The 26,697-nt window shown below is 43.9% G+C and overlaps 1 protein-coding gene across 3 annotated transcripts in view; it reads left to right on the top strand.

The window, feature by feature from the left end:
• Positions 1 to 1,381: 1,381 nt before the first annotated feature.
• Positions 1,382 to 26,697, top strand: part of NDC1 (NDC1 transmembrane nucleoporin) — a 64,019-nt gene continuing 38,703 nt past the window's right edge. The window contains exons 1-7 of one of the 3 annotated variants that reach the window (XM_075556402.1): positions 1,382 to 1,734; positions 3,577 to 3,697; positions 8,368 to 8,469; positions 11,084 to 11,258; positions 13,520 to 13,658; positions 17,335 to 17,443; positions 21,874 to 21,925. In XM_075556402.1, the coding sequence (XP_075412517.1) occupies positions 1,672 to 1,734; positions 3,577 to 3,697; positions 8,368 to 8,469; positions 11,084 to 11,258; positions 13,520 to 13,658; positions 17,335 to 17,443; positions 21,874 to 21,925 (761 nt within the window). In that variant the 5' untranslated portion in view covers positions 1,382 to 1,671. The remainder of the gene's footprint in view (positions 1,735 to 3,576; positions 3,698 to 8,367; positions 8,470 to 11,083; positions 11,259 to 13,519; positions 13,659 to 17,334; positions 17,444 to 21,873; positions 21,926 to 26,697) is intronic. The other 2 variants (XM_075556421.1, XM_075556411.1) reach the window with 2 other exon arrangements.

Raw genomic sequence — 26,697 nt, 5'->3', positions numbered from 1 at the left:
CAGCTTCACAGGGTCGTGATGCGTCAGAAAGGACTCCGTGACAGTGGATGTGACTGTGGAGTGGGCTGCGTCGTCGTCGTGTGGTCTCACTCTGGGGAAGATGTTAGAGTGAAACGAGGCTGATGATTTTGCCCCACATTTCTAAGTGCAGCATTGTGATCAAGCAATCAACAGTGCTGAGTGGCTTTGGTCTTGGCCTGACTGTGGAGCTGGCAACATCCTGTGGTTTCACTTCCAGGATTTTGATAAAAGTAAAATCAGGCAAGTCGTTTTGCCAAAATTTCCTAAATGCAGGATTACAACCGAGTTAGTGCCTGAAAGCAAAGGCACCTCTGACAGAGCCTTGGTTTCATCCTAAGGCGTACAATCAGTCCAAAAGCCATCCGGAGGGCCCCACAGTCAGCTTTCTGTCCGCCAAGCTGCTGAAGTGAAGTCCAAGGAGACAGGAAAGGACAGTAGCTTTGAGCAATTTCCTTGGTAATCCAGGAGGAACAGGCCACTAAGGGAAAGATACAGGAAGGAGGTATACACAGTGAGCAGATGGTTCATATATACCTATGTTCATATATACAGGTATACTATGCATATACTATGCACACACAACAGATACAAAGGATTAAGGGTTCCTCCTCAAGACCAAGAGAGACAAATAGAAGAGGGCCATCTCCTTTGTCCTCCTTAATTCTGGCTGGATGGATCAAACAAAGACACCTCCTGACTGATATTATCATAAAACATTTGGCAAAAGTTTTGCAGAAGTTAGTGTTTTCTCGTCTGCTGTAAGAACCAAACCACCACCAACTATGTACACAAAGATACAATCATGGCTGACCCTTCGGATTCGGTCAGACATAGCCTGAATGGTGTGTCACTTGGTTTCCATCTCTCGTTTTTCTTTGACGCATATCCTGAATAAAACTTTGTTTCCCAACACCATTATATAATCTTGTGATGATTGTCCCCTAGGACACGATTTACTGTATTGAATGAATTCCAACTCATAGTGACCCTATGGGTCTGGGTAGAACTGTCCTATATGGCTTCCAAAGTTGGGTTGAAATCTTCACAGACAGCAGAAAACCACATTTTATTCCCTCAGAGCAGCTGGTGAGTTCAGCCTGCTCAACTTTTTCGGGTTAGCAGCCAATCAGAGCCACCAGAATTCCTCTATCCTGTAGTGTAGGGTAATACTGGAGCCAGTTCCGGCTTTATAATTCCCAACATCCCACATGGCACCTACAGAAGACTACGACTCCCAGCATGCTGTTCGTTGGAACTCCGCGAAAACTCCAAGTTCCAGAATGCAACGCGCCTCTTCCTCCTGCAGTATTCGCTTCCAGAGGGCCAACGAGACTACAGTCCCCAACATGCAGCACCGCCCCCTGTTTCTGGAGCCCCGCCGGACCTTGCTTCGGAGGGACCTTTTAAACGCCATAGGACGGGTCCGGAAGTCACAACCCCCACTGGAGGACGTGTTTTCTGGGTGGTTCTGGCCCGTTGAGCCTGTCGCGACGAAGCTTCGGAGGGATTGGTTGGGGCCGGAGCCTGACTTCGCTCAGGCGCCTTTGGAGGCAGCCCCGTCGGGGCCCTTCCGGGACCTCCCTCCCTTTGAACCGTGGTGGCGGGCGGGCGGGCGCACGGGCTGCTGTGCGCCTCAGAGTAGGGCTCACCATGCCCATGGCCGCGGCTGCGAGTCGGCCTTGCGCCGGCGGAGCGCGGGACATCCTGTGGCGCGTGAGTGTAACGCTCAGCGTGGCGCGTGCTTGGCCGCTGTCCGGGCCGGGCCGGATTGACTGGCCCTGAGCGCGCGTGCGCGCCGGGCAGGGGTCGGGGGCGGTGGGAGCGCGTGCCGAGGGAGCGACCCGCGGAAACGCGGAGCCGCCGCTTTTGGATTTGGGGCGGTGGGGGGGCGCGGCAAGGAGCGCCTCCTGACTGGACGGGAAGAGGAGTCCCGAGTTGAATCTGGTTTCTAGGAGGAGGGAGCTTTTGCTAGCAAACGTTCCCGACTTTTCTCTCCCGTGAGGAGGCTGGAGTGGGAGGGAACGCGTCCTTCGTGGAAGCTGGTTGGAGAGAGAGGGATGACCAGAATGCGGTTCTGGACGTTGTTGAGTCCACAGAGCCGCATCCATTGTGGGGGAGCAGAGGACTAGAAGCTCCCTTGGAAAGAAGGCCCCTTTGAGGACGGCTCTTGCCTGGAGGGACTGTCGTCTGCCCTGGCTCGGCGCTAAAACCTTTGGGGTGTTCAGTTCTTACCGGTTCTTCAAAGCTCGCGGTCACAGACCCCGTAGATCAGCCTCCGAACGTGCGCGGAGTTTTCCCTTTCCCTCGTTCTGACGAGCGCTATGTGCTGGCTAGCGTGGCGTCCTGGACTAATGCCTAGGCTTGTGACCCGCCATCCTCGGTCACTGACCTTCCCCAGCACCCACCTGTCGCTTTCCCCCTTCCAGGCCTTTCAGTAGCTGCCTTTGTATTGCTCCGCCAGAACATCACGTGTTTCTGGAAAGCTCTGGGCATTCATTCAGAAAGGAGCTTGATGCTGGCCAGTACGGAGCGCATGCCTCCTCACTGCAGGCACGATGACGATATGTGTGAAAACAAGTCGATTCCGACCCAACGGGATCCTGTGGGTTAGAGTAGAGCCGTGCTCCGGGAGGTTTTCTTTTTTTTTATATATCATTTCATTTGGGGGCTCGTACAGTTCTTATCACTATCCATCCATTCATCCATCCATCCATCCATCGTGTCAAGCACATATGTACATTTGTTGCCGTCATCATTCTCAAAACATTTGCGGTCTACTTGAGCCCTTAATATCTGCTGCTCATTTTCCCCCTTCCTGCCCACTCCCCCTACCTCAGGAACCCTTCATAATGCATAAATTATTATTATTTTGTCCTGTGTTACACTGTTGGAAGTAATTGCCAGGCCCCTTCTCTGAGGGACCTCTAGATAGGTTCAGAGCTCCAACCTCTGGGTCAATTCCCAGCTGAAGTATATTCACTATTTGCCCTGTCCAGGGACTTCGTGATACATAGGAGATTCCCATAAAATGTGGACAGCTTTTCAATATGAAATGTAACTACATCAAAGCTAAACAGATGGTTAACTCTGTAAATAAGATAAACTCAGTCTCCCTTAGAAATGCGCTGTTTGATGGGGCACTTGACTCTGGACCAAGGCACCTCCCAGCTCACTAGTTTAGTAATAATTGCACTGTCCCCTGGTGGTGGTGTGGTTGCGTGTTGCGTTGCGATCCTCATGGTCCGAAGTTTGAAACCTCCAGCAACTCGATGTAGAAAGACTGGGGCACTCGCATAAGCAGTTAAGTCTAGAGAACCCACAGCATTGACTCAGTGACGGAGTTTGGTCGAGCGGTTGGTGGTGATGTGTAATGTATTAATAGCACTGACCGTTTGCAGTTATACATAGCTGCATGCAGAAGGTCTGAGTATGAACATTCATGAGTAGCACTGTAGAACTGTGTGAAGTTGGTATCCTGTATACAACATCGGATTTGCATAACTGAAGTAATTGAACTGTATTCTTAATGGAGGGTTTTGTGTTGCTTCATTACAGGTTTTAGGCTGGAGAATAGTTTCTAGTATTGTTTGGTCAGTGCTGTGTCTACCCATCTGTACTACAGTATTCATCATCTTCAGCAGAATTGATTTATTTCATCCAATACAGTGGCTGTCAGGTGAGTGCTATTCCATTGGGCAAATATTTGTAAAATCTACTGGTGAAGGTGAAAATTGCAATGTTTCAAATAACTTATTTTTTAATTACCTCGAAGACTGACACACTAGAACCTTCACTTGAGATAAGGATGGAGGCACCCCTTTCATAGCACATCCCATTTTATTATATAATCATAGTTCTAAACCGATCAGAAGCCATGAGTGATCTTATTAGAGAAACGCTTAAGTAGGAGACCACAGAAAGGAACCTGTACTTAGTTTTTGGTAGCTTCTTGAAGGTAGAGGGGCCGGGGGAATGGAGACTTCCTATGCCCATAAAAAGGGACAGTCTCAGCCCACAGGGGCAGTTCTTCACTGTCCTGTACAGTCACGAGGAGTCCATGAGCTTTCAGTTTTTATTGAAATAATTTGTCTTTTTAGGCATGACAACTGTCCCCATTATCTATTTTTAAATTGTAGGTAAAAACATATATTTTAATATGTCTAAAATTGGAATACATGTTTTCTTAGTATTTCATCTGACATTTTGCATTTATGACAATAGTTAAAAATCTGCCTATTTTGTCCATTCACAATGTATGTCTGGCAGTAAAGAACTTCACAGTATGAGGCTAGAGATGGGTAAAGTTATTTGTCAGCTTAGCTGGACCATGATCCTTGGTGGTTTGGCAGTTACGCAGTGTTATGATTTGGCAATTTTGCAATGACATGGTTAGCTTCCATTTTGTGATCTGACAGGCTTGGTCATTCTCCTTTTTCGCACACTGCTGATTTTCACATAATACCTTACCATATATACTTGGATATAAGCCGACCTGAGTATAAGCCGAGGTACCTAATTATTACCTGGGAAACCAGAAAAACTGATTGACTCGAATATAAGCCTAGGGTGGAAAATGCAGAAGCTATTGGTGAGTTTCAATAATCAAAACAAATGAAAATAAAATTACTAAAAATTGATACATCAATGGGGTAATGTATTTAAATACTTATTTTAAATAACATAAATAAAAGGACAAGTCATTTAACATTAGTATACCAGAACAGTAAGTGGAAAATAGGTTCAACAAAAGCAATAAGGTATCAACAATGATACCTTAAGAGTACTATTCCCTGAGCTCAATCAGCAACCAAGCTAAAATGTAAAGAGTTAAAATCCTTCAAAACTGGATTCCTCATCATCATCCGTATCCCAATGCAGAGCTTCAGCTGGTGTGAGGTCATCATAGACGCTGTCCTCACTGAGATCGCAGCCATCACCATCACAGCTGTCATTTTCATACAAAGCGCAGTCTTCACTGCCATCCATAGCATTGCTAAGACTACATTTCTGGAAGGCACGTCGCACCGTGTCTTCTGTGATGTCTTCCTATGCATCTCGAACCCACTTTGCTATTAACTCTATGTCAGGCTTCATGAGATTTCCTCCTTTTGTTAGTCGGGTTTGACCAGATGGCATCCATTCATGCCACATCCTTCGCACACGGTCTTTAAAAGGCTTATTGAAAGAGACATCCAGAGGCTGCAGTACAGATGTAAGCCCACCTGGAATAATGGCTAAAGTAACTTTACTAGATTTTGCCAATTTTTTTATGTAATCCGATAGGTGGGCTCGGAACATATCCCAAACAAGTAAGGATGGCTTATTCTTTAAGGCTGCACCTGGTCATCGGTTGCAAATTTCTTACAGCCATTTTTTTTGTTCCGTCTTCATCCATCCAGCCTTTAACATGTGCTCACACAGTAATTTTGGTGGTAAATTGATCTTTTAGGCAAGGTATTTCTTTTAAAAATAATGACAGGATGCAGCTTAGTTCCATTAGCCAAACATGATAGAACAACTGTAAAGTGTTTTTTCCATTTCCTGTGGTTTTGAGAAAAAATGTTTTTTTCTCCTAAACTTGCCACAGTTCTGTTGCTTGGAAGATCAAAAGTCATGGCAGTTTCATCCATATTCCCAATACCTTCCAGGTCATAATTATAAACCCTTCTTTGTTTAATAATAAATGACTGGAATGACATAATTTTTTCTTCAAGGTCTTGTGGCAATTTCTGGGAAATCTTTGTTCTTTGTCTCAAACATAGGCCAAACCTATTCATGAAGCGGGTACACCATCCTGCTGACACAGCACATTTTTCAATGCCTGGTGCTTTATATTTGTCATCCTTAGCCATTTGTAGAGCACGTATGTGGTTTCCCATGCGTGTTACGCAGTAACCATTTTGACAACACTCCATGACCCATTTATGTAATTCACTCTCTCGAGCCCCATAGAAAGGACGGTTAAGCCACGACGAGCTTTTTTAGCTTTTGGAATCTGTTCCAAGTAAGTCTTAATTTTCACAACTCCCTCACTTGCTTTTCGTCAACACAGAATTCCCTACTTGAAATACTGTTATTGCTCTCTTCTGCTCTTGACACAACCTTCATTTTGAAATCAGCCTCATATAACTCAGCTGTTTTGTTTTGGTTCAAGAGTGTCCATTTCTAGTAGGATTAAAAAAACAAGACTTTTATGGTAATGCCCCCACCCCCTGGGGGAGTCCGTGCAGGGAATGCAGGATGTGAATTAACACAGACCAGAGGGGAGAGGCAGAGCGCAGTCACAGACACATTCTTACCAGTTCAGCTACTAAGTGAATCACTACGGGTGCTTCTGAGAATTGGAGCTGTCCACATCGTAAGACGGCTCTGATTGGTTAGATGTGAGTAAAGAAACATTCAAAGCCCTGTAATGTCAGCGGGGCTTTGAATAAAAAGGTTCTTATAAAGTCAGCATCAAATGTAAAGACAAATACTGACCCGCCCAAGGAATCCTTACGATATGTCTAATGTATGTTAAATGTAAATTTTGTATAAATATGTAGTATCACATAGTTGCATTTGTAAGTTAATAATGCATAATCATGCTGTTTCTAAATAAGATAAGTTGCTTTTAAAGAAACTGCAGTTTTGTTTGTGTGTCGATCCAATGCATGTCTGTAGAGATAGGTATGTAAGAGATGTTTATTTAAAAAAGATGTCCGTAACCCTAGTGTTAAAGTTTTACCTAAGGATAAGACGCACAAGTGTTCTTGAAATCCGTGATCTTTCTGTTCATCACAGAATTCTCTGCTTCGGAAAGTGAGAAGTGTGTTTTAAATTTATTTTTTCAGAAGAAAATGCCAATTTTCAAGGAGTTGCTAAAGAACAAAAATCATTGTATGCTTTTAGTAGCTATTCATATACAAATCACTTCTCGGATGAGTCTCACAGGTCAGATGACACCAAGCCATAAACCAGTGCAGAAATGGGGAGTATGTCTATCGCCACCTTCACCAGGTCAGCATCGCTCACTGATGGTGGCCGTCCAGCTGCACCTCAGAGTACTGGAAGTTGTCATGTAGAACCACTGACCTGTTGCTGAGACTTAGCACTTGGGGTGAAAGCTGTTTGATGTTGCTTGGCCTTGAGCTCTCTAGCACGCTTTCTCTCGATGGGATTGGATTCCTGCCAGTTTTCCCCATTGAAGGTGCTTGTTCTTTTTAGCTTTGACTTACAGAGTCGTGAGAAAAATTGTGCTCTTTATTGACTTCCGTTCACATGAACCATTTCGTTCTTTGGACTGTATGTTTGGTGAGAGTCTGTGGCTGCTTAGGAAATACATTTCATTAATTTGTTTCAATGGATTTCACTTTTGTGAAAAGTTTCATTGTCACTTCTTAGTATAGTAAATATATGTCCTCATTGTTTCTCTTTTCCATATTGTTAGGAGATACACATAGGAGGGGAGCCTCAAAAATCATGGGAAAATGATTAGTGGCTCACAGCTTAGTTCAGTTCAGTGTATCACCAGGGTGTGTACACACACACACATCCATATCCATAAGGAAACCTAGTGGGTCTGTTAGGTAAGCCCTGGACGGCTAACACAAGGCTGGTTCAAACCCACCAGCCGCTCCTGAGAGAAAGACGAGGCTGTGTGCTCCTGTGAAGCCTTGCATTCTCAGAGCCCTGTGTAGGGTTGCCGTGCGTCAGAGTCCACTTGCAGTGAGTTGGCTTGGAGCTGTGCACATAGTACAGTTGGCAGCTCAGTGTTTGACCGGTGCCTTCAAGACTGTGTACAGATCTATACACATGTACATGTACCTAGGGGTATGTACATTTGCCATGAGTGTTTGAACTACTTTAAAGTGTGACTATAATTACTATTTCACAGGGATATCATGACTTTAAAATAAATTTAGTTCATTTAGATGATTTTTATATTATGCTATTTCAAAATTGCCTATTGAACTATTATTATAGGGGCTAATTTCATTTGCTTATGTAATGTGAAAAATATTGTTTCTATTTTAAAAAGCTTGCTTATTACTAATTGTGGAACTTCTCTATTTCACATGATGAAGTATATTTGCATATGGTAGTATTTTGTTTAAGGTTAATATCTGGGTCTTCTAAAAGAAATTTTATTATAATTTTAAAATACCTAAAGATAGGTCCAAATTCTGTAGTTATTGAATTGCTGTCTGTCTTATTTGACCTATCAATAATATATGATTAAATTCTTAAAGAAAAGATACTTTTCAAAATTTAAATTATAGTTCCAGTTTAAACTTCTTTTCTTGTGTATACTTGATGTGGTTACATAACTGAATAAACTTTACTTTTTTATTTCTTGTGTTTTAGATTCTTTCAACGATCTCTATAGTTCATATACAATCTTTTACCTCCTGCTGTTGTCAACGGTAATAGTAATAATAAATATTTTCAATGTGGAGTTTTATACAGGTGAGTTTCTAATGTTAACCATCTCAAAAATAATCTGAATTTATTTTACGAAAGGTCTTCTGCGTGTGGGTCTGTCTTTTGTGCTACATTTTAAAGCTATGTGTATAGAATCATCTGCTTTGAATGTTTCACCTTAGAATATATTTGAGTACTAGTTTTTCTGTTGGAAAAAAAAGAACTTCACCTTTTTAATAGTTGTCTAGCTGTGATTCAGAAGGTGTAACATAAAAAGAAATTATAGGTTAGGATATCAGACTAGGTGATTTCTAAGGTCTCTAAAATAAAACAAAACAACCATAATTCTGTGATTTCCTGGTCCCCCCTGAAAAGATGAGTATTATAGGTTCTGCCTTATAAGAGTCAACTGTTAGATTCCATAGCTTTTTGTTTTCTGTTTCTCTCCTTGGTGTTCCTGCCTCTTTAGAGCCCCAAGTCTGTCCCAGTGGTGTAGTCAGAGCCTTTTACTGACACTTCTTTCCTGACCAACATCACGCCTCCTCTGGGCCTTTAACTGTTCCTTGCCAGATAACAGAGTCTAAAATGTCAAATTCTAACATTGGTTTAAAAATAAATTTTAACACTGGTTGTTATAATCTGTTCTCTTTCCCTCTGATGTCTAATGGGTCTCTTTCACTCTGGTTTATAGCAGTCCCCTTCTCCCCCCACTCTATTTCATACTCCTTTCTCATCTGCTATATACATTTCCCCAGCCAGTCATTCTTACAGCCTGACTATTTTGGCTCATTCCTTTATTAAACAAGTACTTCTTATGCATGTACGATGTGCCGGGCAGTGTGTGGGGATAAGAGATAAGGGGACTGCTTCTGCGCTATCCCCTGGGAAAAAGAGAGAGAGAGAGGTTAATATGGCCCCAGGGCTCCCCCCACCCCCAGAAGCACAGTTACGGGAGGCTGACTGTAAACATCAGCACATTCAGTGAAAACACATTGGGTCCTCTGGGAATATATGGGACATCACACTTAGCCAGCATGGAGATCTTCCTGTAAAAGATGAAGTTTTAAGTTAAACCTTGAGGGTGAGTGGCATTAGTGGGCCAGGAAAATGATGTTCAAGAGAGAAGTTATAGTATATAACAAGACTTAGTCCTGTGGGCCAGCTTGTAGAGTGCAGGGTAGGTAAGTCACACAGTCCGCCAGGTGGCCTTTCTGGTTAGGGGTGGCAGTGAGAGCAGTCTCTTCTCCCTGGAGGTCAGGACTTACAGCCTTCTCATTACAATTGTTTGTCAACCTCTCACACAACCTTTATACTTTGTATATGGCAAAAGAAGAAAGTCTGTGTAGATAGGTTCCAAAGTGTCCACATACACTTCCTTCCTTCCTCCAACTCACTTCCAGAAAACTGGGATTTTTAGAGAAGCGCTGAAAATCCCCAGATAGCATTTATTTTAGATGCCGGTGTTGACATTATTTATTGATGGAGATTGACTATTTCAGATGCTGAAATCGAACTTATCTTTATCTTATTATTTACTCTATTATAGCACTTAGTGGTATGCTAGGGTAGACACTAGTTGGGTTTTTAAGACATTTCAGTGATACAGAAATGAAAACCATGCTGTCCTTGGGTTTCAGCTTTCTCCAGTTTCATTTCTGTTTAATTTAAATACTTTCGTTGGGGGCTCTTACATCTCTTATCACAATCCATACATTCCTCCAGTGTGTTAAGCACATTTGCACATATGCCACCATCTTCATTTTCAAAGCATTCTCTTCTCACTTGAGCCCCTGATATCTGCTCCCATTTCTTCTCCTTCCCTCCCCCGCCCACCCTCCCTCACGAATCCTTGATAAGTTATAGATTATTTTTTCCATCTACTCCAGATTCTTTTTCTCTTATCTTTGTGTTTGATCTGTTCACAAATCACTTATATTTCTTCACTGCATGTGGGGTACCAGCCTCCACAATTGAATGGGTCCCAGGGGCGGTTGTGTAATAGAGGGGTAAAATTAAAGAGCTGTCAGACAAGCTAGAGCATGGGACCATCTGGGACCTCCGGGACCATCGTGGCCTCAGGAGCCAGATTGACACAGAGGCTTATATACACTCTGTATTTCCAACCAAGGCTTATGTACACTCTGGAGGCATGCCACTCCGTAACAGGAAGGGGTTGTATAGAAGGCATACTCAGGAAGGCATACATGTAACAAGACAGGTGGGCTCTAGAGTCAAGATGGCCGCCTAACCTTGGTCTTCCCTGAGTTGGCTTGACCTTAGGTGTCTTTGGGCTCTCTTCCAGGGGAACAACCCATTATCTGTATCAGAAGGGTCTGGGGCCTACTTAGGGTGGGACACACAATGGGGCTGAATGCCTCAGGTGACTGACAACCTTCAGGCAGATAACCTTTAAACAGTTGACCTCCAAGTGTATACTCAGTGACCATGTGTTTGCAAACAGCACCTTAGGTTTGGAGTGTATTATGGGGGGATCATCCTGGGGAATAACTTTTCTGTTTCCCACAATTGCATTTGACTTGGGTGTCTTTATTTCTTACTGCCTTTTGGAATAGTTAAGCAGGGATGAGAGGGGCTGTGTGTGTGCTTTAACTTCCGGGGCTGCAGACCATAAAGCCTCCGTGATGTGCTTTGCTTGCAGTTGTGCCGTGCATCCCCTGCTCCAGACTGGCCCTGATAGGAAAGATCGCGCATCCACAGCAGGTCATGCACTCATCTGTGCATGCTTCCATGGGGATGCTGATGGCGTGGTGTGCTGCAGTGATCACCAAGGGCCAGTACAGTTTCCTCATTGTTCCCTGCACTGGTGCTGAGAGGTAATACCACACACTCTTGTCGTTAATTACCTTCTTTAATCACTACGCTAATGGCCACCCATATAGGTGGATAGCTTACGGACACTCTTTGCTTTTTGCACTTCTACAGATAGTATTTTTTACATGAAGTGTTTTTTGATGTTTATTGAAAAGTGATTAAAAAACCCAGATGGCATATGCAAGGCAATAAGCTAAGTGCTATTAGATTTATGAGAGTGATTCATGCGTAGACTAGACGTTTTTGGAGAATGTGGACCCACAGCAAAATTTAGCCGTGGACAAATGGATATTACAGGAGCAAGAAAGTGAAGAGAACCTTAGATGGCTGCTGGGAGGAGGTGGCATGCGGCTGGAAGGAAGAACAGGTGAAAGGAAGAGTGAAAATAAAGTACAGAAAATAGACTTCTCACTAAAAAGACAAACACATTTTAGTAGATACATGTGCAGCTGAAGCGAGCACAAGTGCATTTAAAGCAATGACAGTTGTCTTCTGTAGGGCAACCGCTAGGTAGCTGGCGGAGCCCTGGTGGCACCGTGTGGGAGAAAGATGGGGCGCTCGACTCCTGTGAACCCACAGGGCCGGTTCTGCCCTGTGCTCTAGGGTTGCTTTCAGTCAGCATGGACTCGATGCAGTGAGTTTTGGGATTTTTAGAAAAATGCTCTGAGTCGCATTGAACGTTTGATGTCTTGTTAGCCTCACCAATTGCTGTGTAAGGCAGGTAGGCTTTCCCCTTACTTGGTAAGCTTCCTTTAGTGAAAGTTCCTTCTTACACCTTTCATGCTAAAGGACGCCTGTAACTAAGGAAATGCTAACTGTTCCTCTGCTGAATCTTGCATTTTCTGCACAGCTGTGTCTAGCGGAAGTGTGGGTGAAAGTGAGCAGCAGGCAGCAATGAGCTTAAGTGTTACAGAAACAGTTCACCCGATTCAGAGACCGACTGACAATTTTACAGGGCGAGCCTCTGGCACAACTAATTCCTTTCCTTCATCTTACAGCTCAGGTTCCGAAAGCAACCAGCCAGTAAGTAGTGTCGCCTCTCATAGGGCTGGGGAAGCAGGTCGGGTCTTTCCTCACTCATGAGATTGACTACTACCCACTTATCTTGTGTTGGCGTATAGACCCAGATATGTGATAGAAACGCCCAAAGGGGGGTAAGAGTGTATTGCTCACTGAACAGATGAGTAAGCTGATAGGACCGTTGATAGGATCGTCCCTTAGAGCAGTGCCCATCGGGGGCTCCTCTTAGGCTTAACTGGAGTCAGAACTAATTGACAAGCTAGCCATAGGCTGCCAGCTGGGAAGCATGAGGAGTTCCTTGTTCTTGGGAGTCCTTGTGGCAGTTCATCCAGGTCCTAGATCCCACAGCTGTCTGGGAACTAGCTCCCCTACCTTATCCTCCACATCTGAACTAAGACATCTACTTCAGGCAGCTTTTGAGGGCCCCTCCTAGTTTAACAGCCTCATACCCCCCAGGATCCAATATCTCTTACAGCAACTTCTTAGGCAAAACATCCAGGGGCCACACAAGGGAATGTCTAGTAATGAGACATCACAGAGAGAAGCCCAAGCCATGGCATCTCCATAGGTTTACACCAAATCAGACAGGTTGCCTACATTCATTGAATTGTTGCATGACAACTCCATGTGTATGAGTAGAACTGTGTTCTGGGGGTGGGGGTGGTGTGTGTGTGTGTGTGTGTGGTGTGTGTGTGTGTGTGTTATTCCTCTGATCTTTGTGTGTGTGTGTGTGTGTTTGTGTTTTATTCCTCTGATCTTTTGGAAATAGATCTCTAGGCCAGCTTTTTCAACCACCTGCATCTTAGTTGAGCCTTTTCAGGTTTATGTATTTATACCAGTGCAGGAGGAAGTGATGGGGATGGCCTGTCGTCCCGCAGTGATAACCAAGGGCCAGTATTACCCTCCAGATGCAGCTGTTTCCAACAACAAAAGAAAACTACACGCAGTGCTGTTTTGTGTCATAGTTGATATTCTTGCTTTATCATCTTTCTGGGGAACAGAGCTAGAGAATAAAGGCCAGTTTCTCATGAATTGTGAAAGGATTTCGTGAATCCTTTGTTTCTACTTACCTAAAACAAACCATTTTGTGAGAATTTGGAACATTTTGAAATAATACGGTCAGAGGTTTGCCCTCAGTAAATACTGAGTCTTGAACAATGGTATGCCTTCCTGATGCTGTTGAGTCTTGAACAATGGTATGCCTTCCTGATGCTGTTGGCTTACAGTACTTTTTTCCCTTCAGCCTGGACAGCCCTGCTGCTCACACCTGCTTAAATGAACATCACCTCTTTTTCCTACTGGCTGGAGCATTCATGGGCTACAGCTACAGCCTTCTGTATTTTGTCAACAACATGAATTATCTTCCCTTTCCCATCATACAGGTAAGATTTCACTTGAATGTTACCGTATATCTAGAATTTGGTAGGGTTAAAATTGTCTTGGCATATGCATATCTGTCTGGCTACATCTGTTTCATTAAAGTTTGATCAGCAAAAGTTAGGTGTGAAGTTCTCAGAATAGTATCTGGAGAGGTGAGGTTTATCTTTCTGAGGTTTTATTGTAAGCGGGGAGCTGTGGTAACCTTGTTGCTGCTCTCAGAAGCCTGCTGTGCCCTGCTCGTGCTCTCCTTACTCGGTCATGGATGTGACTGACCTGACAGGGCTGGGAGCGTAGAATGACATTCAGGCAAACAGCTTCTCTTTGTGAGCCTAGCACCTCATGAGCTTGGGGCATCATAAGCAGCTGGGCTGAAAAAGAGCATCAAAACATTGGTGGGAACAGAGTTGGATAAGGAGTTGGAAAGGGTCTGCATGCTGTTCAGTAATTACTGCACAAGGCAGGGTTCCTATAGGCAACGACAGGTCAGCTGGTTTGAGTGGCACAGTTCAAACTGTCTTTCAGGTAGGTTTTAAAATCCAATCTGGTGGCCATGGTCTGGACACAAGTGTACAAGAGCGCATAGAAGAGCAGTTGACACAGTTGACATGCTGTCATATGATATCAAATGTGTAAAATTTGTCTTTTTCATAATTTAAAAATTTTTAGATTTATCCCTATATCTCAGAAGTTTATTCTGTGATAGTAGTATTTAACTTTAGCTTCAGATTCAGCAGAGGCAGAATGTTGATCTTTAACACTTAGCCTTTCAATATTTGCTCCTAATATATATTTGGGACGTCTCTGTATTTGTGGTCCACCCAGTCTGCCTAGGTGGATGCTGTTCTCCATCTTGAACAGTGAGTTGGAGGGTAGGTGCAGGAAAAGAACAGTACAGTAAGGGGGGTGAGGATTTTGGCAAGAAGAGTTGAAATAATGGATCTTGCTTGGTTGTCAAGACCATAGTTTCCCATCCATCAAGCAGGCTTGCTTCCTTAGAAGACCAAAATGGACACACTGTAGTTTAGTCTTCTGGCATTAGCCTTCCTACATGGTGCACAGTACACAATCTCCCTGTCTGTTCTTTGCAAAGGGACATAGGTCAGTGGTCAGGAAGTTGCTGTAAGATCTCATGTCTGTTCCTCCCTCACTCTGAGCTGCTGTGGTGGGTGTGATGGTGATAGCCATATAACTACTCCATCAACAGCCAAGCTCATCAGAGAGATGCTAGTACTTAAAAGAAGGTGTTTGTTTCTTTGTTTTATGAGCAGTAATCATTATTTTTGATCCTGCCTATTCATACAGTTTTGCAAGAGTACGGTGGCGACCCTCTTAAAATACTCAAAGAAATGAAATGCAAGTTCCCCTTAACCACTTCACAGCCGATTTGTCTTTGCCCCAGAGAGAGCTATTGCTCCTAGCTTAATGAATACCATTCCAGACCCTTTACTGTGTACTTTCGTATACCTAAAAACCGAACTGGCTGCTTTTGAGTTGATTTCAACACAGAGCAGTCCTATGGAGGGTTTCTGAGCGTGTAAGTCTTCACAGGAGCAGATGACCTCATTTTTCACCCATGCAGTCGCTGGTGGGTTCCAACTGCTGACCCAGGGCTCCTTGCGTTTTCATAGACATACCTCTATAAAATGGTATGTTGTGTACACTAGGGCTTGCATAATTAGCTTCGTATTGTATATTCTGTTCTCTCTCAACTGCCATGGAGTTGATATGAACTCGTAGTGACCCTATAGGGCAGGGTTGAACTGCCCCTGTGAGTTTCTGAGACTAACTTTTTTTTGAGACTAATTCTTAATGTGAGTGAAAAATCCGCATCTTTCTCACATGGAAAGGCTGGTGCTGACCTTGTGGTTAGCAGCCCAACTTGTAAAAACTACACCGCCAAGTCTCCTTTTGTATATATTAGTAACTACTTTTAAGTATGGCCCCCAATTGGGATATTTTTTACAAGTCTGCTTTTGTCCAATTCATTTTTTTTCCCTGTAAACTTCCTATACAAAACCCATTTCATTACTCTTATCCAATTCTTCATGACAGACTAATAGAGAAGAGTAGAATATTGGCATGGAAAAGAGGAGACAAAATTGAATCTCCATTAAGGTAGGACCAGGCAGAGGAGGCTTTAAAGAGAGTAGTAGGTGAGATAAAATTTTGTAGATCACAAGCACAGTGTCTGGCCATCGTAAAGCTCCTGTAGCGGTCTCTAGAAGAAACCCAGCAAGGTGCTGCGCAGACTTCAGCTTCAGAGCAAAGGCGGGTCTGTATTAGCTCTTCTCTGCATGCTGGCACGCCTTCCTCTTCCTCGTTTTCTGTGTGAAGCGACAGCTGCGAGGGGAATAAGCAAGGAGGGATTGTGCTCTTTGTATTGGGCGCCGATGAGCTAGCAACCAGTGGCGTGGCTGCAGGGAATCGTGCATTTCTAGATATTGTACTTTGAAAATATTTGAATAAGTGTAATTGAAGTTGTGCAGTGAGTGATCAAGTAGTCATATGATAGTTATCTGCGGAGTTCTTGGGTGGCTCGGTTGGTTAGGTGGTGGGCTACTAAACAACAGGTTGGTGGCTTGAACCTGTCCAGAGGGGTCTTGGAAGCAAAGTCTGGTGGTTTCCTTCTGAAAGGTCACAGCTAGAAGAGCCCTGTGGAGCTCAGTTCTACTTTGACACACATGGGTCAACTATTGGAATCACTGGCGACTGGTTTGGTTTTTATAGGCTTCTGCAGACGGGTATGAAGATAAACCCTCTACCTAATACTGTAATCCTTTAGTTCCCGGAATTCTTTAAGGATCAGCCCGAGGGCACCTCATGAAAGAAGCCCCAGCTTTGGGAAGCTCATCTTTTATTCATAAGGCTTTCTAAAATTCTTTCCAATCATTTTCAAGTTTTTTTCTCCATGGACAGTTTTGGAGTGAGAGGGGTAAGAATGAACGACAGTTGTTTCATAGGAAGTGTAGTTTTAGTGTAGTTTGTCCAGGAAAGCACAGTACATGAGGTTTTTTCCTGTCTTAGATCATTAGAGTTGAATAGTATCCACGAAGGAACTGTGTCGCTGGTTCAGCCATGTTTGATGAGTGAGCAACTGTAGGAGGAGGAAGTAGCTCAGGGCTGCACAGAAAACGAGCCTGTGGGCTCCAGGGCTCCTGGTTGCTCGGATGGTGTCTGTGCTAAAAGCGACTCCACGGCAGTGGGGTTTGGTTTTGAAGCAGGCACCACTGTGCGTTTATCTGTAAGATTGGGGCTCTGAAGCTAGCCTGCCTGATCCGTGGCTCAGATCCTCCTTTTGTTAATTGAGAATATCAGTTACCCATTTCAATCTCCTGAGCCTCAGTGTTCTCATCTGTAAAGTGGAAACTATAACAGACCCTCCTTCGTGTGGTTGCTGTGAGCTTCATAGGGATTAATGTGTGTAAAGTGCTGTGTTAGACCATGCTTCTCGTGTTCTTTTTCATAGTCTTGAGTGCTTAGTGTGGGCGCGTTCACATTTCTCCCTCTGCATCACTGAAATAGTGTATAAGTTAAACATTTTAACATCAGAAATTGTCTATTTTGATTCAGGAATAAACTTATACAATGACCTTTATGTTGACTGTTAAAGTAGAAAGTGTATAGAATAGAACTTCTGTTTGGATGTATCACTTAATTCTCTTTCTCTTTTTCCCACAGCAATACAAATTTTTGCGATTTAGGAGATCTCTGCTCTTACTAGTTAAACATAGTTGCGTGGAATCACTATTTCTTATTCGAAATTTCTGCATTTTGTATTACTTTCTGGGTAAGAATTTCTGTATTTTGATACAGTATATGTATTAACTCATTAGAAAATGTCATTTTCAAAATCATTATTGTGTGTTTTCTACAATTATTTTACAGGCAGTCCCCATATCGTGAATATAAGATCTAAGATCTGTTCCTAACTGTCCATAAGAATTTGTAGTTCAGTTGGAACAGGTGCTTGTTGTTTTTACTTAACTTTGGTTAGAGCAAGAAGAGGCTTCACACTCTCTCGGTTGGTTGGAAGCTGCGGGTGAAGGTGACGGTGAGGAAGAGTGTGTTGTGAGTGGAGATTCAAATCATTTGCAAGCAGGCAGGGTTTGAAAACCAGTTAGTCCTGGTTCATCCATGGCTAAGGAAGCTCATTGGCTGTTCTCCACGTAAAGCTGGCAGCCGACCCTTTGCTGTGGATGTGTGTGGCTCACCCTAGTCCTGCCAACACCCCAGTCTCATATCAGGGTCCTGAATGGGCTCACCACCCATGCCTCTTCCCAGAATTCCGTTCCAGGAGACTGACCGTACTTTTTCCTTTGCTATTGTGGTTCCTGTGATGAATCACCGAAATTCTAAAAATTCAGGTCTGTTTTCTTTCTTGCTTTGTTGGATATGACAGAATCAGTTTGAAGCCCTGTATTAAAGGGCAAGGAAGAGTTGTTCATAAGTCAGATGTCCGTAACTGAAGGCCTGCCTGTATGTGATTAGCCCAGCATTCATTGTTCAAAGAAAACTTGCTTAAGGGAAAATATTGTATGTAGTTTGCTATGGGTTCAGAAAGAACTTACCCTTTTTCATAAGTTTGTGATGTGGTACTAATAAAGGGCGACGGTGGAGGGGGCTGCGGGGCCTTCAAACAGTTCCTGAAAAAAACTTCTGATATTGTTTTCCCCTTGTATATTAGATGAAGGTTTACAGAGCACATGATAAGCTTTCCATTCAACAGTCATACACATTTTGTTTCAGTTCACTGGTGCAGTTCTCTTCAGTGAATGATCACTTATCTCACCTCTTACCTGTGTTTCCTGTTGCCGTCCCTCCCTCTTTCCTCTCCCTCTGTTCTTGGTCCTCGGATAAATGCTGCTCTTTTGAACTTCAGTGATTGATTCTTCAACCAGGGAGGGAGTTATGTTCCACACTCAAAGGGAGACTAAGGGCCATAGTCTTGAGGTTCTGCCAGTCACTCTCTAGAAAACTTAGTCTTTTTTATGAGTTTGAGTTTTGTTGCACATTTTCCTCTTGCTTAATACAAGACCTGTTCTTGGGAATGTACCAAGGCAGCATCTAGTTCTTCTGGTGTCCAGGGTCGTGGAGGCTGATATTTATATGGTACATTAGTCCATTGAACTGAATGTGTCCAAATGTCTTTTAATTTGATCATCTTTCTTTCAGATGGGAGAGAGCAGTAGATGCACCCTAGATGGCAGTTCATAGACTTTTAAGATCCATTCACCAAAGTAGAATGTCGAACACTGAATTTGTGAATTCTATTAAGCCAGTTGACCTTGGTGTCTGTGTGAGTCTGGGTAGACTAGAGAAACAAATCCAGGGACACTCATGTATAAGAAAGAGCTTTATATAAAAGGGTAATTTTATATCAAGAAAACATCCCAGCCCAGTCCAGATCAAGTCCCTAAGTCCACTAAGCCCATATATCCAATAGTAGTCCATAAATTCCTCTCTAGATTCACGTAGCCACTCGCAATGATGGCAAATCAGGAAGATCGTAGGCCAGTCGGTGAAAAGTCTTGTGGATCCAGTGGCAGTGGAAGCATCCCATGGCAGTCTCCACAGGTCTTCACTGCGTGGCTCACTCAGGTCTTCTCCCTAGGAAGGTGAAGCAAAGAGAGAGAGAGGCCCACCTCCAGGGAGGAAGAGAGGAAGTTCCCAGAATCCTCATGAGAAGGCCATGCCCACAAAGAGGCATCATCAGACTGTGACCTGACTGACAGGCTAGATTCTACCCCTTCACTCTTAATTTCTTCAAGTTGACACAAGATTACGTACGACCACAGTGTCCCTGGTTTTATGATCCTGATCCCCCAGGTCCAGCAAGCAGCTCATTCCCTCACGGTGTTTTGGTCATGTTTAAGACGTTTTCTATACTTGGACTGAGTAACAGGGACACAGTACCCAGTCACTGGCAGACTTTGAGAGAAGTACCGTGGTTGACTAGAGTTGATGTGGCGATTGTGTTGTTGTTAGATGCCATTGAGGCAGTTGTGGCTCAGCGTCCTGTGTACAGCCGTGACACCCTGCCTGGTCCTGCACTGTCCTCACCGTTGGTCGCATGCTTGAGCCCATGGTCACAGCCAGTGTCCGTCCATCTCCTTGAGGGCTGCCTTCCTTCGTTGCTCTTCCACTTTGTCAAGCATGATGTCCTTCTCCAGGGGCTGCTCTCTCCTGACATGTCCAAAGTGTGAGATACAGTCTCCAAATACTTGCTTCTAAGCAGCACGCTGGCTGTACTTCTGAGATAGATTGGTTTGTTGTTTGAGCAGTCCACACTGCTTTCACTCTTCCTTGCCATCACCAAAATTCAGACACATTTTGTACTTCTCCTGATTCAGTGTCCAGCTTGCATTGTGTAGATGAGGCGATTGAAAATACCATGGCTGGGGTCAGGTTCGTCTTAGTCCTCAAAGTAGCATCCTTGCCGTTCAATCCTAAAGAGGTCGTGTGCAGCAGATGTGCACAGTACAACAGTCTTTTGATCTCTTGACTGCTCTCTCCATGAGACAAAGTTCTTGACAACTCCATTTCTCATAATAGTATCTATTGGTCCAGTACATTGAGCCGTAATCCATACCGAAGGCTGAAATCCTTGATCTTCATCAGTCAGTGCTTCAAGCCGTCTTTGCCTTCAGAAAGCAAGGTTGTGTCATCTGCAAACGATAGGTTGTTAATAAGCCTTCCTCCACGGTGTATTCTTCGTGTAAGCCAATTTCGGTGGCGATTTGTTCAGCATGCAGATGGAATGAGGATGGTGAGGCTATAACCCTGATGCACACGTTTCCCGATTTTAAACCGTGCTGTAGTACTTTGTTCATCCAACGGCCTCTTGATCGTGTACAAGTTCCACGTGAGCACACTAAAGTGTCCTGGGCTTCCCATTCTCCTCAAAGCTATCCATACTTTACTGTCCACACAGCTGAAAGCCTTTGCATAGTCAATAACCACAAGCAGCTTTTCGATAGTCTCTGCTCTGAGCCAATAGCCACCTGACATCAGCAGTGATCTCCCTGGTTCCACGTCCTCTGCAGAATCCAGCCGGAACCTCTGCAACTCCTTGTCACGGTAACGCTGCAACTCTTGTTTGATATCCTCAGCCAAATGTCTTGCACGTGACAATGATATTCTATAATTTGAGAATTTCACCTTTCTTCGGAATGAGTATAAATATGGATTTCTTCTAGTCAGTTGATGAAGTAGTTGTCTTCCAAATTTCCTGGTACAGATGAGTATTTCCCTTGCTTCATCGACTTGTTGAAACATTTTAATGTATTCCCTCAGTTCCTAGAGCGTTGTTTTTGGCTAATGTTTTCAGTGCAGCTTGAACGTCTTCCTTCAGTAACATAGGTTCGTGCTCATTATTACCTCCTCAAGTGATAGATTAGTGATACTGAAGTTTAAAAAAAAAAACAAACATTTTATTGGGGGCTCGTACAACTCTGATCACAATCCATACATCCATCCATTGTGTCAAGCACATTTGTACACTTGTTGCCGTCATCATTTTCAAAACGTTTGATAATGAAGTTTTAATAATGTTCAGGGGACTGAAAAGCAAGAAGACCCCTGTAATTGCTCACAGTTTATATGAACTGTGACTGAAATCTGAACTATGTTTTGGGTGGTCCTGCTAAAACCTCATATATGCTGGATTGTGTCAAGTGGAAACTGCCTTGTAGAAGCCTTTCAAAGTGCTGGGGCACGTGTGTTGCTTCTGGAGTGTGAAAGGAGAACCTGCTTTACTACCTTTACCAGGATGCTGCCATTTCTTGGTTTGTGGCTCCTCTGCCGGTCTTCGAGGCCCGAAGTGTAGCATCTTTACATCTCTTTCTCTCGTTGACTTTGCTCCTGTTGTCACATCTCATTCTCCAACTCTGACCCTCCTGCCGTCCTAGTCAGGGACCTTCGAGGCTCAAGGGAATAATCCAGAATATGGTTTCTTTTAGATCTGCAAATCCTCATAGGCCTGTGAGGTAGCATAGTCACAGGTTTCAGAGATTAGGATGTAGACACCATTAGGGGCCCGTTATTCTTCCTACCTCAGATTGCCAAACTTTAGGTGGGTGCAAGGGGCAATGGGTATTTATACAGCTGAAATTGTAGCATGTTGAGTGAGGTTTTGGTGTCTGTATGCGGGCATCTCATTGACCTCACATCCTAAAGTGTTTTAACTTCAGGATCATAATCTCTTCTTTTTCTTCGCAGGCCATATTCCTAAAGCATGGATTACCACTGCTATGGACCTTCAGAAGGATAAGTAAGTAATAATGAAAAGAGCCAGTCCTTATTGTTTCATGTTCCTAGATGTTTGCTACTTTCTGGATTTCTTTACTCAGTTTTTTAAGTTAAAAAATTTATATTTTCTGATAGGTAAAATATTCTTAAGTTCTAAATGTGTACAAAATATAGTCTGATGAAAAAGACTGCCCCCCTGTTTTCATTAAGTTAATTTATTTCCAGAAATAAGCAATGATAATTTGTTAGATTTACCTTTAATTCCTTTAGGATTCTTTTTGTTTTTAACTTTTAGCTGTGATTTGGGTAAAAGTTTACAGAGCAAATCCGTTTTACATTCACTTGTTACCACCTCGTTTGTTTTGTGACACGGCTTGCAATCCCCACCATGCACCAGGTCTCTTCACTTCCTCGCCTGTTCCCCTTCCTGCCTGGGGAAAAGCTGCCCTCGTGAGCGCAGACTGTTGAGGCCTCCCCGGCGTTACTGTCCACTGCATAGGCCTGGATCTGCCCTGCTAGGAGACAAATTGTCCTTCCTGAATTGCACAGGCTGTGCTTCTATGTTTCCCCCGTTTTTCCTGTGTTGGAGCAGAGAATCATAACGGTGTGGTGCTCTTAATTTTTTTCATCTGAGGAAATGAGAATTTAGCAAGGTCAGGTGACCAGTTGAAGTGGCAGTTGAGTGACAGCACTGAGGTACATTATTCTACTTATCCCCCAAACATACTTCTCTTATTGTACACATGTACACATCTGCAAGTTCAATAGTTTCTGTATGCACAGTTCAGTGACATCGACTACATGCTTACTAATGCACAAACCTTCTCTTCAAGTGCTCAGTTACCATGAAAGTAAGCCTGGCGCCCTCCACGGGGAGACTTTATGTTAGCGGTTCCCAACCGGTGAGTGGCGACTCCTTTGGGGGTCAAACGACCCTTTCACAGGCGTCGTATAAGTTCATTGGAAACCATGTATTTCCGATGGTCTTAGGAACCAAGACACTGCTCCTCTATCCGTTGCCAGGCAGGCCTGCCCACATACCAGTACTCGGTGTGAAGACTGTTATTCATGCTACACCATGCTCCAAGACAAAATTTCATTTATTTGTCATTAGAAATAAGTATTTCACTGTATATATATATATATATACAGTGTTTTTGTGATTAAACACTATGCTTTATGTTCACTTTGTAACAAAGTACATCCTGCATACCAACATTTACATGATGATGTATAACAGTAGCAAAATTAGAGTTATGAAGTAACAACGAAATAATTTTATGGTTGGGGGTCACCACAACATGAGGAACTGTGTTAAACATTAGGAAGTTTGAGAACCACTGCTTTATATCATTGTAAAGATGACTTGTTTGGTCTCTAAAAATCACTGTAAAAGTGGGAGTTTCCTCTGGCCTAATGGAGAGGGAGAATCAGCAGCAGCAACCCAAAGCTACTCCTGTGAGACAGGTCAGGCATGTCTTTTTTCTCCAACCTTTTTGTCAATTCCGACCACAGCCACCCCCCCATGACCTCTGCCGCATTCAGGATTTGTTGCAGTGGACACACAGGACCCACGGACCCCTGTGGGGTTCATTAGAGAAGTAAAGGTACTGCAAGTCAGGATCTAGAACAGTGCAGACTGTGGTTCTTTGCTCAAGACAGCCTCTTCTCATCTGTGCTCACAGTCAGGCGCCTGCCCTGCTTGGCTAAGCTCTTTCACTCCAGCACTAACGCCCAGAGGCCTCCCACTCAGCCAGCAAGTCTCTGGCCTAAAGGTGCTCAGCTTTCTTGCTCTGTAGGTCAGGGAACCTAGCTCCACTAAGGGCCCAGAGGTCTTCTACCGTGCCGGCAAGCCTCCTGCCTGAAGATGCCCGGCCACATTTCTTTGTGGGCTGAGAAACCCTTGTGCTGTGTTGTACTGATTTCCTAGTTCTGCCTCTGCTGTCACTTATTTCTCTGCTGCTCCCTCTCCTGTGTCTCTTACCATCTCTCCTGGTACAGCTGTCTCCTGAGTCTTGGAGGTACTCAGCACAGGTCCCACAGATGTGCTTTGTTCCTGTCTCTTCCTGGTGATGGTCAAGTTTCCCCACTGTCCATCTCTGGTATGTCTCATTTTAATCCTAGCATGATGGCAAAACTGACCAATCTCCTCATTAGAGTTCCGTGCACCTTATTTGTATCTAAAATCCCACAAGGTGCCATGCACTTAATTTGTATCAGCAGCAAGCTAATTCCCCTTATTTGCATAGTCTCCCACAATCTTTTTTAATGAACAGTTTAATTTGCATATAATTCACATGTCATACAATTCCAGTAGTTTAATCACCACACAGTCTTTTGGTGGAAGTTACAAGATCATAACCAGAAAGGCCATATGAAAGTGACCCACTATTCTCACTCCCCGATCTCAAAACCTACTACACAGCCACAGTAGTCAAAATTGCAATTGTAGTCATAGTTGCAATTGAATAAGTTGGAGAATCTAGAATAAATCCATCTACCTACAGATAGTTGATCTTTGAAAGAGGGTCAAAACACATTAAATGAGGAAGCGAGAGGCCCTCTAACCACACAGTGCGGGTAAAACTTGATATCCATTTGTAGAATGAAACTGGACTCATCACTCCATATATAAAAATGAACTCAAGACGGATGGAAGACCTAAATGTAAAACCTAGAACTATAATGATCCTCAGTGGGAAAGATAGAAACCCATTAAGGGGCCCTAGTAGTTGAAGTAAACACATCACCAAACGTAGTGGAAAGCACCCAAACAGCAGAAGGCGAAAGAGCTGAGTGGGTCTCCTAGACATTGGGACACTTAGGGACATCACCAATTTCACCAGAAGAGGACAGCGAGAACAGCAAGTGGGGAGACATTTTGGCAGTGAAGTCTATTAAGTCTGATCTCTAAAATTTGTAGAAACCTGGAAAAAGATACATTATCCAATTTAAAAATGGACAGAGGACTTGAACAGACACTTCACCAGAGAAGATATCCAGGCATCTAGCAAATAGCTGAAGGAATGGTCAAGATCCTCAGCTTTCTGAGAGATGAAAGTCAAAGTAGCAGTGATACACCACTGTACCCCACTAGTCGTAGCAGAGTTGAAAACAAATACCCTCATACACTGGTGGGACTGCTGCATACAACTGATGTAGAAATCCCTTATGACCCAGCAACCCCTTCACTTGCTGAGTACCCTAGAGAAGTAAGAGATGGGCCGGAGTAGATATGTGCACACCTGTTCATCCCAGCGCTGTTCACAGCAGTAACAAGATAAATGTCCATCAGTCAAAGAGTGAGTAAATAAACTGGTACCAGCATAACCAGAATGTTATGTAATCTTAATAACAATCTGAACAATCTGTGAAATAGCCTCATAACAGGGGTCATCCTGGAGCGCATTTTGCTAGGTGCAATTAGTCAATCACAAAAGGACAGCTGTAAGACCAGCGCTGTGAAAGCACTTTGGACGTGTCAAGAGGGACAGGTCCTCGGAGGACATCCTGCTGGGTAAAGTAGAAGGGCAGCATGAAAGAGAAAGGCCTTTGAAAGACGGCCTGAGCCTGCATTACAGGACTCCACATAAGAACGGTGTGAGGACGGCGTGCGACCTGGGACTGGAGTGTCTGGCTCTGTTGGCCCCTCACAGCAACAACATCGTAACAGTCGAGAACAGGTTTGCATCCTGAGACAGTCTTTGATGCTTCCCAAAAGTGGGAGGGGAAACAGGAGAGGCGGAGGTCATGGTTTAGACTAGACAAGTATTTATTTGGGTGAGGAAGAGGAAGGCAATATACACTGAAAAGGTTAATATGAGGACGGTGAGAAGCCTTGGAGATTTGCAAGAGTTTACGGCAACGGGCAAATACTGCTGTGTACAGAATCTTGCAGCAGTGGTGAGGCAGGAGCAGATGCTTGGACAAACAGGTAGGCTGAACAGGTGTGGAAAGGAGGCTTGAATATTCTCACGAATATATAAAGCTTTGATAAGATCTATCTGTGCACGTGATGGTGTACCAAAGGGGCCACATTATGAAAGCGTCAGACATAACTGAGCACTCTGAGGGAACGACTTGCTGGGCCTGGGGGTGCCTGGACCAGAGTCTCGAGGGACACCAAACTCAGATCACAAAACAGTGACAAAGACAGTGTTCTGTGTCTTAGATTGATGAGCAGCCATCTAAGGGGCAACTCTTACTCTCTCCTCGCATAGAACAAAGAAGAATGTTGAAAATTGAAAGACACGGAGGCAGTTACTTCACTGGATTAATAGGCCCAGCAAGCATCACAACCCTAACACTAGAAGAACGAGATGTGCTTGGCTACACTAGAAATTGCTCGGAGAAGGGTCACGGGAAGTCATGGATTGAATGAGAGAAAAATGTGGTACAAACCCAAAATCATGAAAGAGAAGGCTTCCTGGTAGGACAGGGACTGGTGGAACCTTCAGGCTATGGTCCTCAGTCACCCTTCATGTGGAACAACTCCTCCTCATGTTAGCATAATGAACCACTTAAGGTCAAAAGGGCAGCTTAGACCACAAAGTACGGAGAGTTAGGACCGGACGAGGAATGCCCACAGGCAGCGCAGGAAGGAGGTGGAACAAACAGTGGTACATTGAGGGATTGCAAGGGATGGGTTGAAATTTTGACTGTAAAACTGACAGTCTGCTCTGTAAGCCTTCACCTACTTCACAATCAGTTTAAATTAGTAAGAATGACCCATCTTACCTTGGTCGTATATATTGTTGTCGGGTGCCGTCAAACCAGTTCTGACTGCCCGGAACG

The sequence above is a fragment of the Tenrec ecaudatus genome, chromosome 1, assembly GCF_050624435.1.
Source record: "Tenrec ecaudatus isolate mTenEca1 chromosome 1, mTenEca1.hap1, whole genome shotgun sequence".
Lineage (NCBI taxonomy): Eukaryota > Metazoa > Chordata > Mammalia > Afrosoricida > Tenrecidae > Tenrec > Tenrec ecaudatus.
Note: the sequence above shows the minus strand (reverse complement) of the source record. Positions and strands in the feature narration are given on the sequence as shown.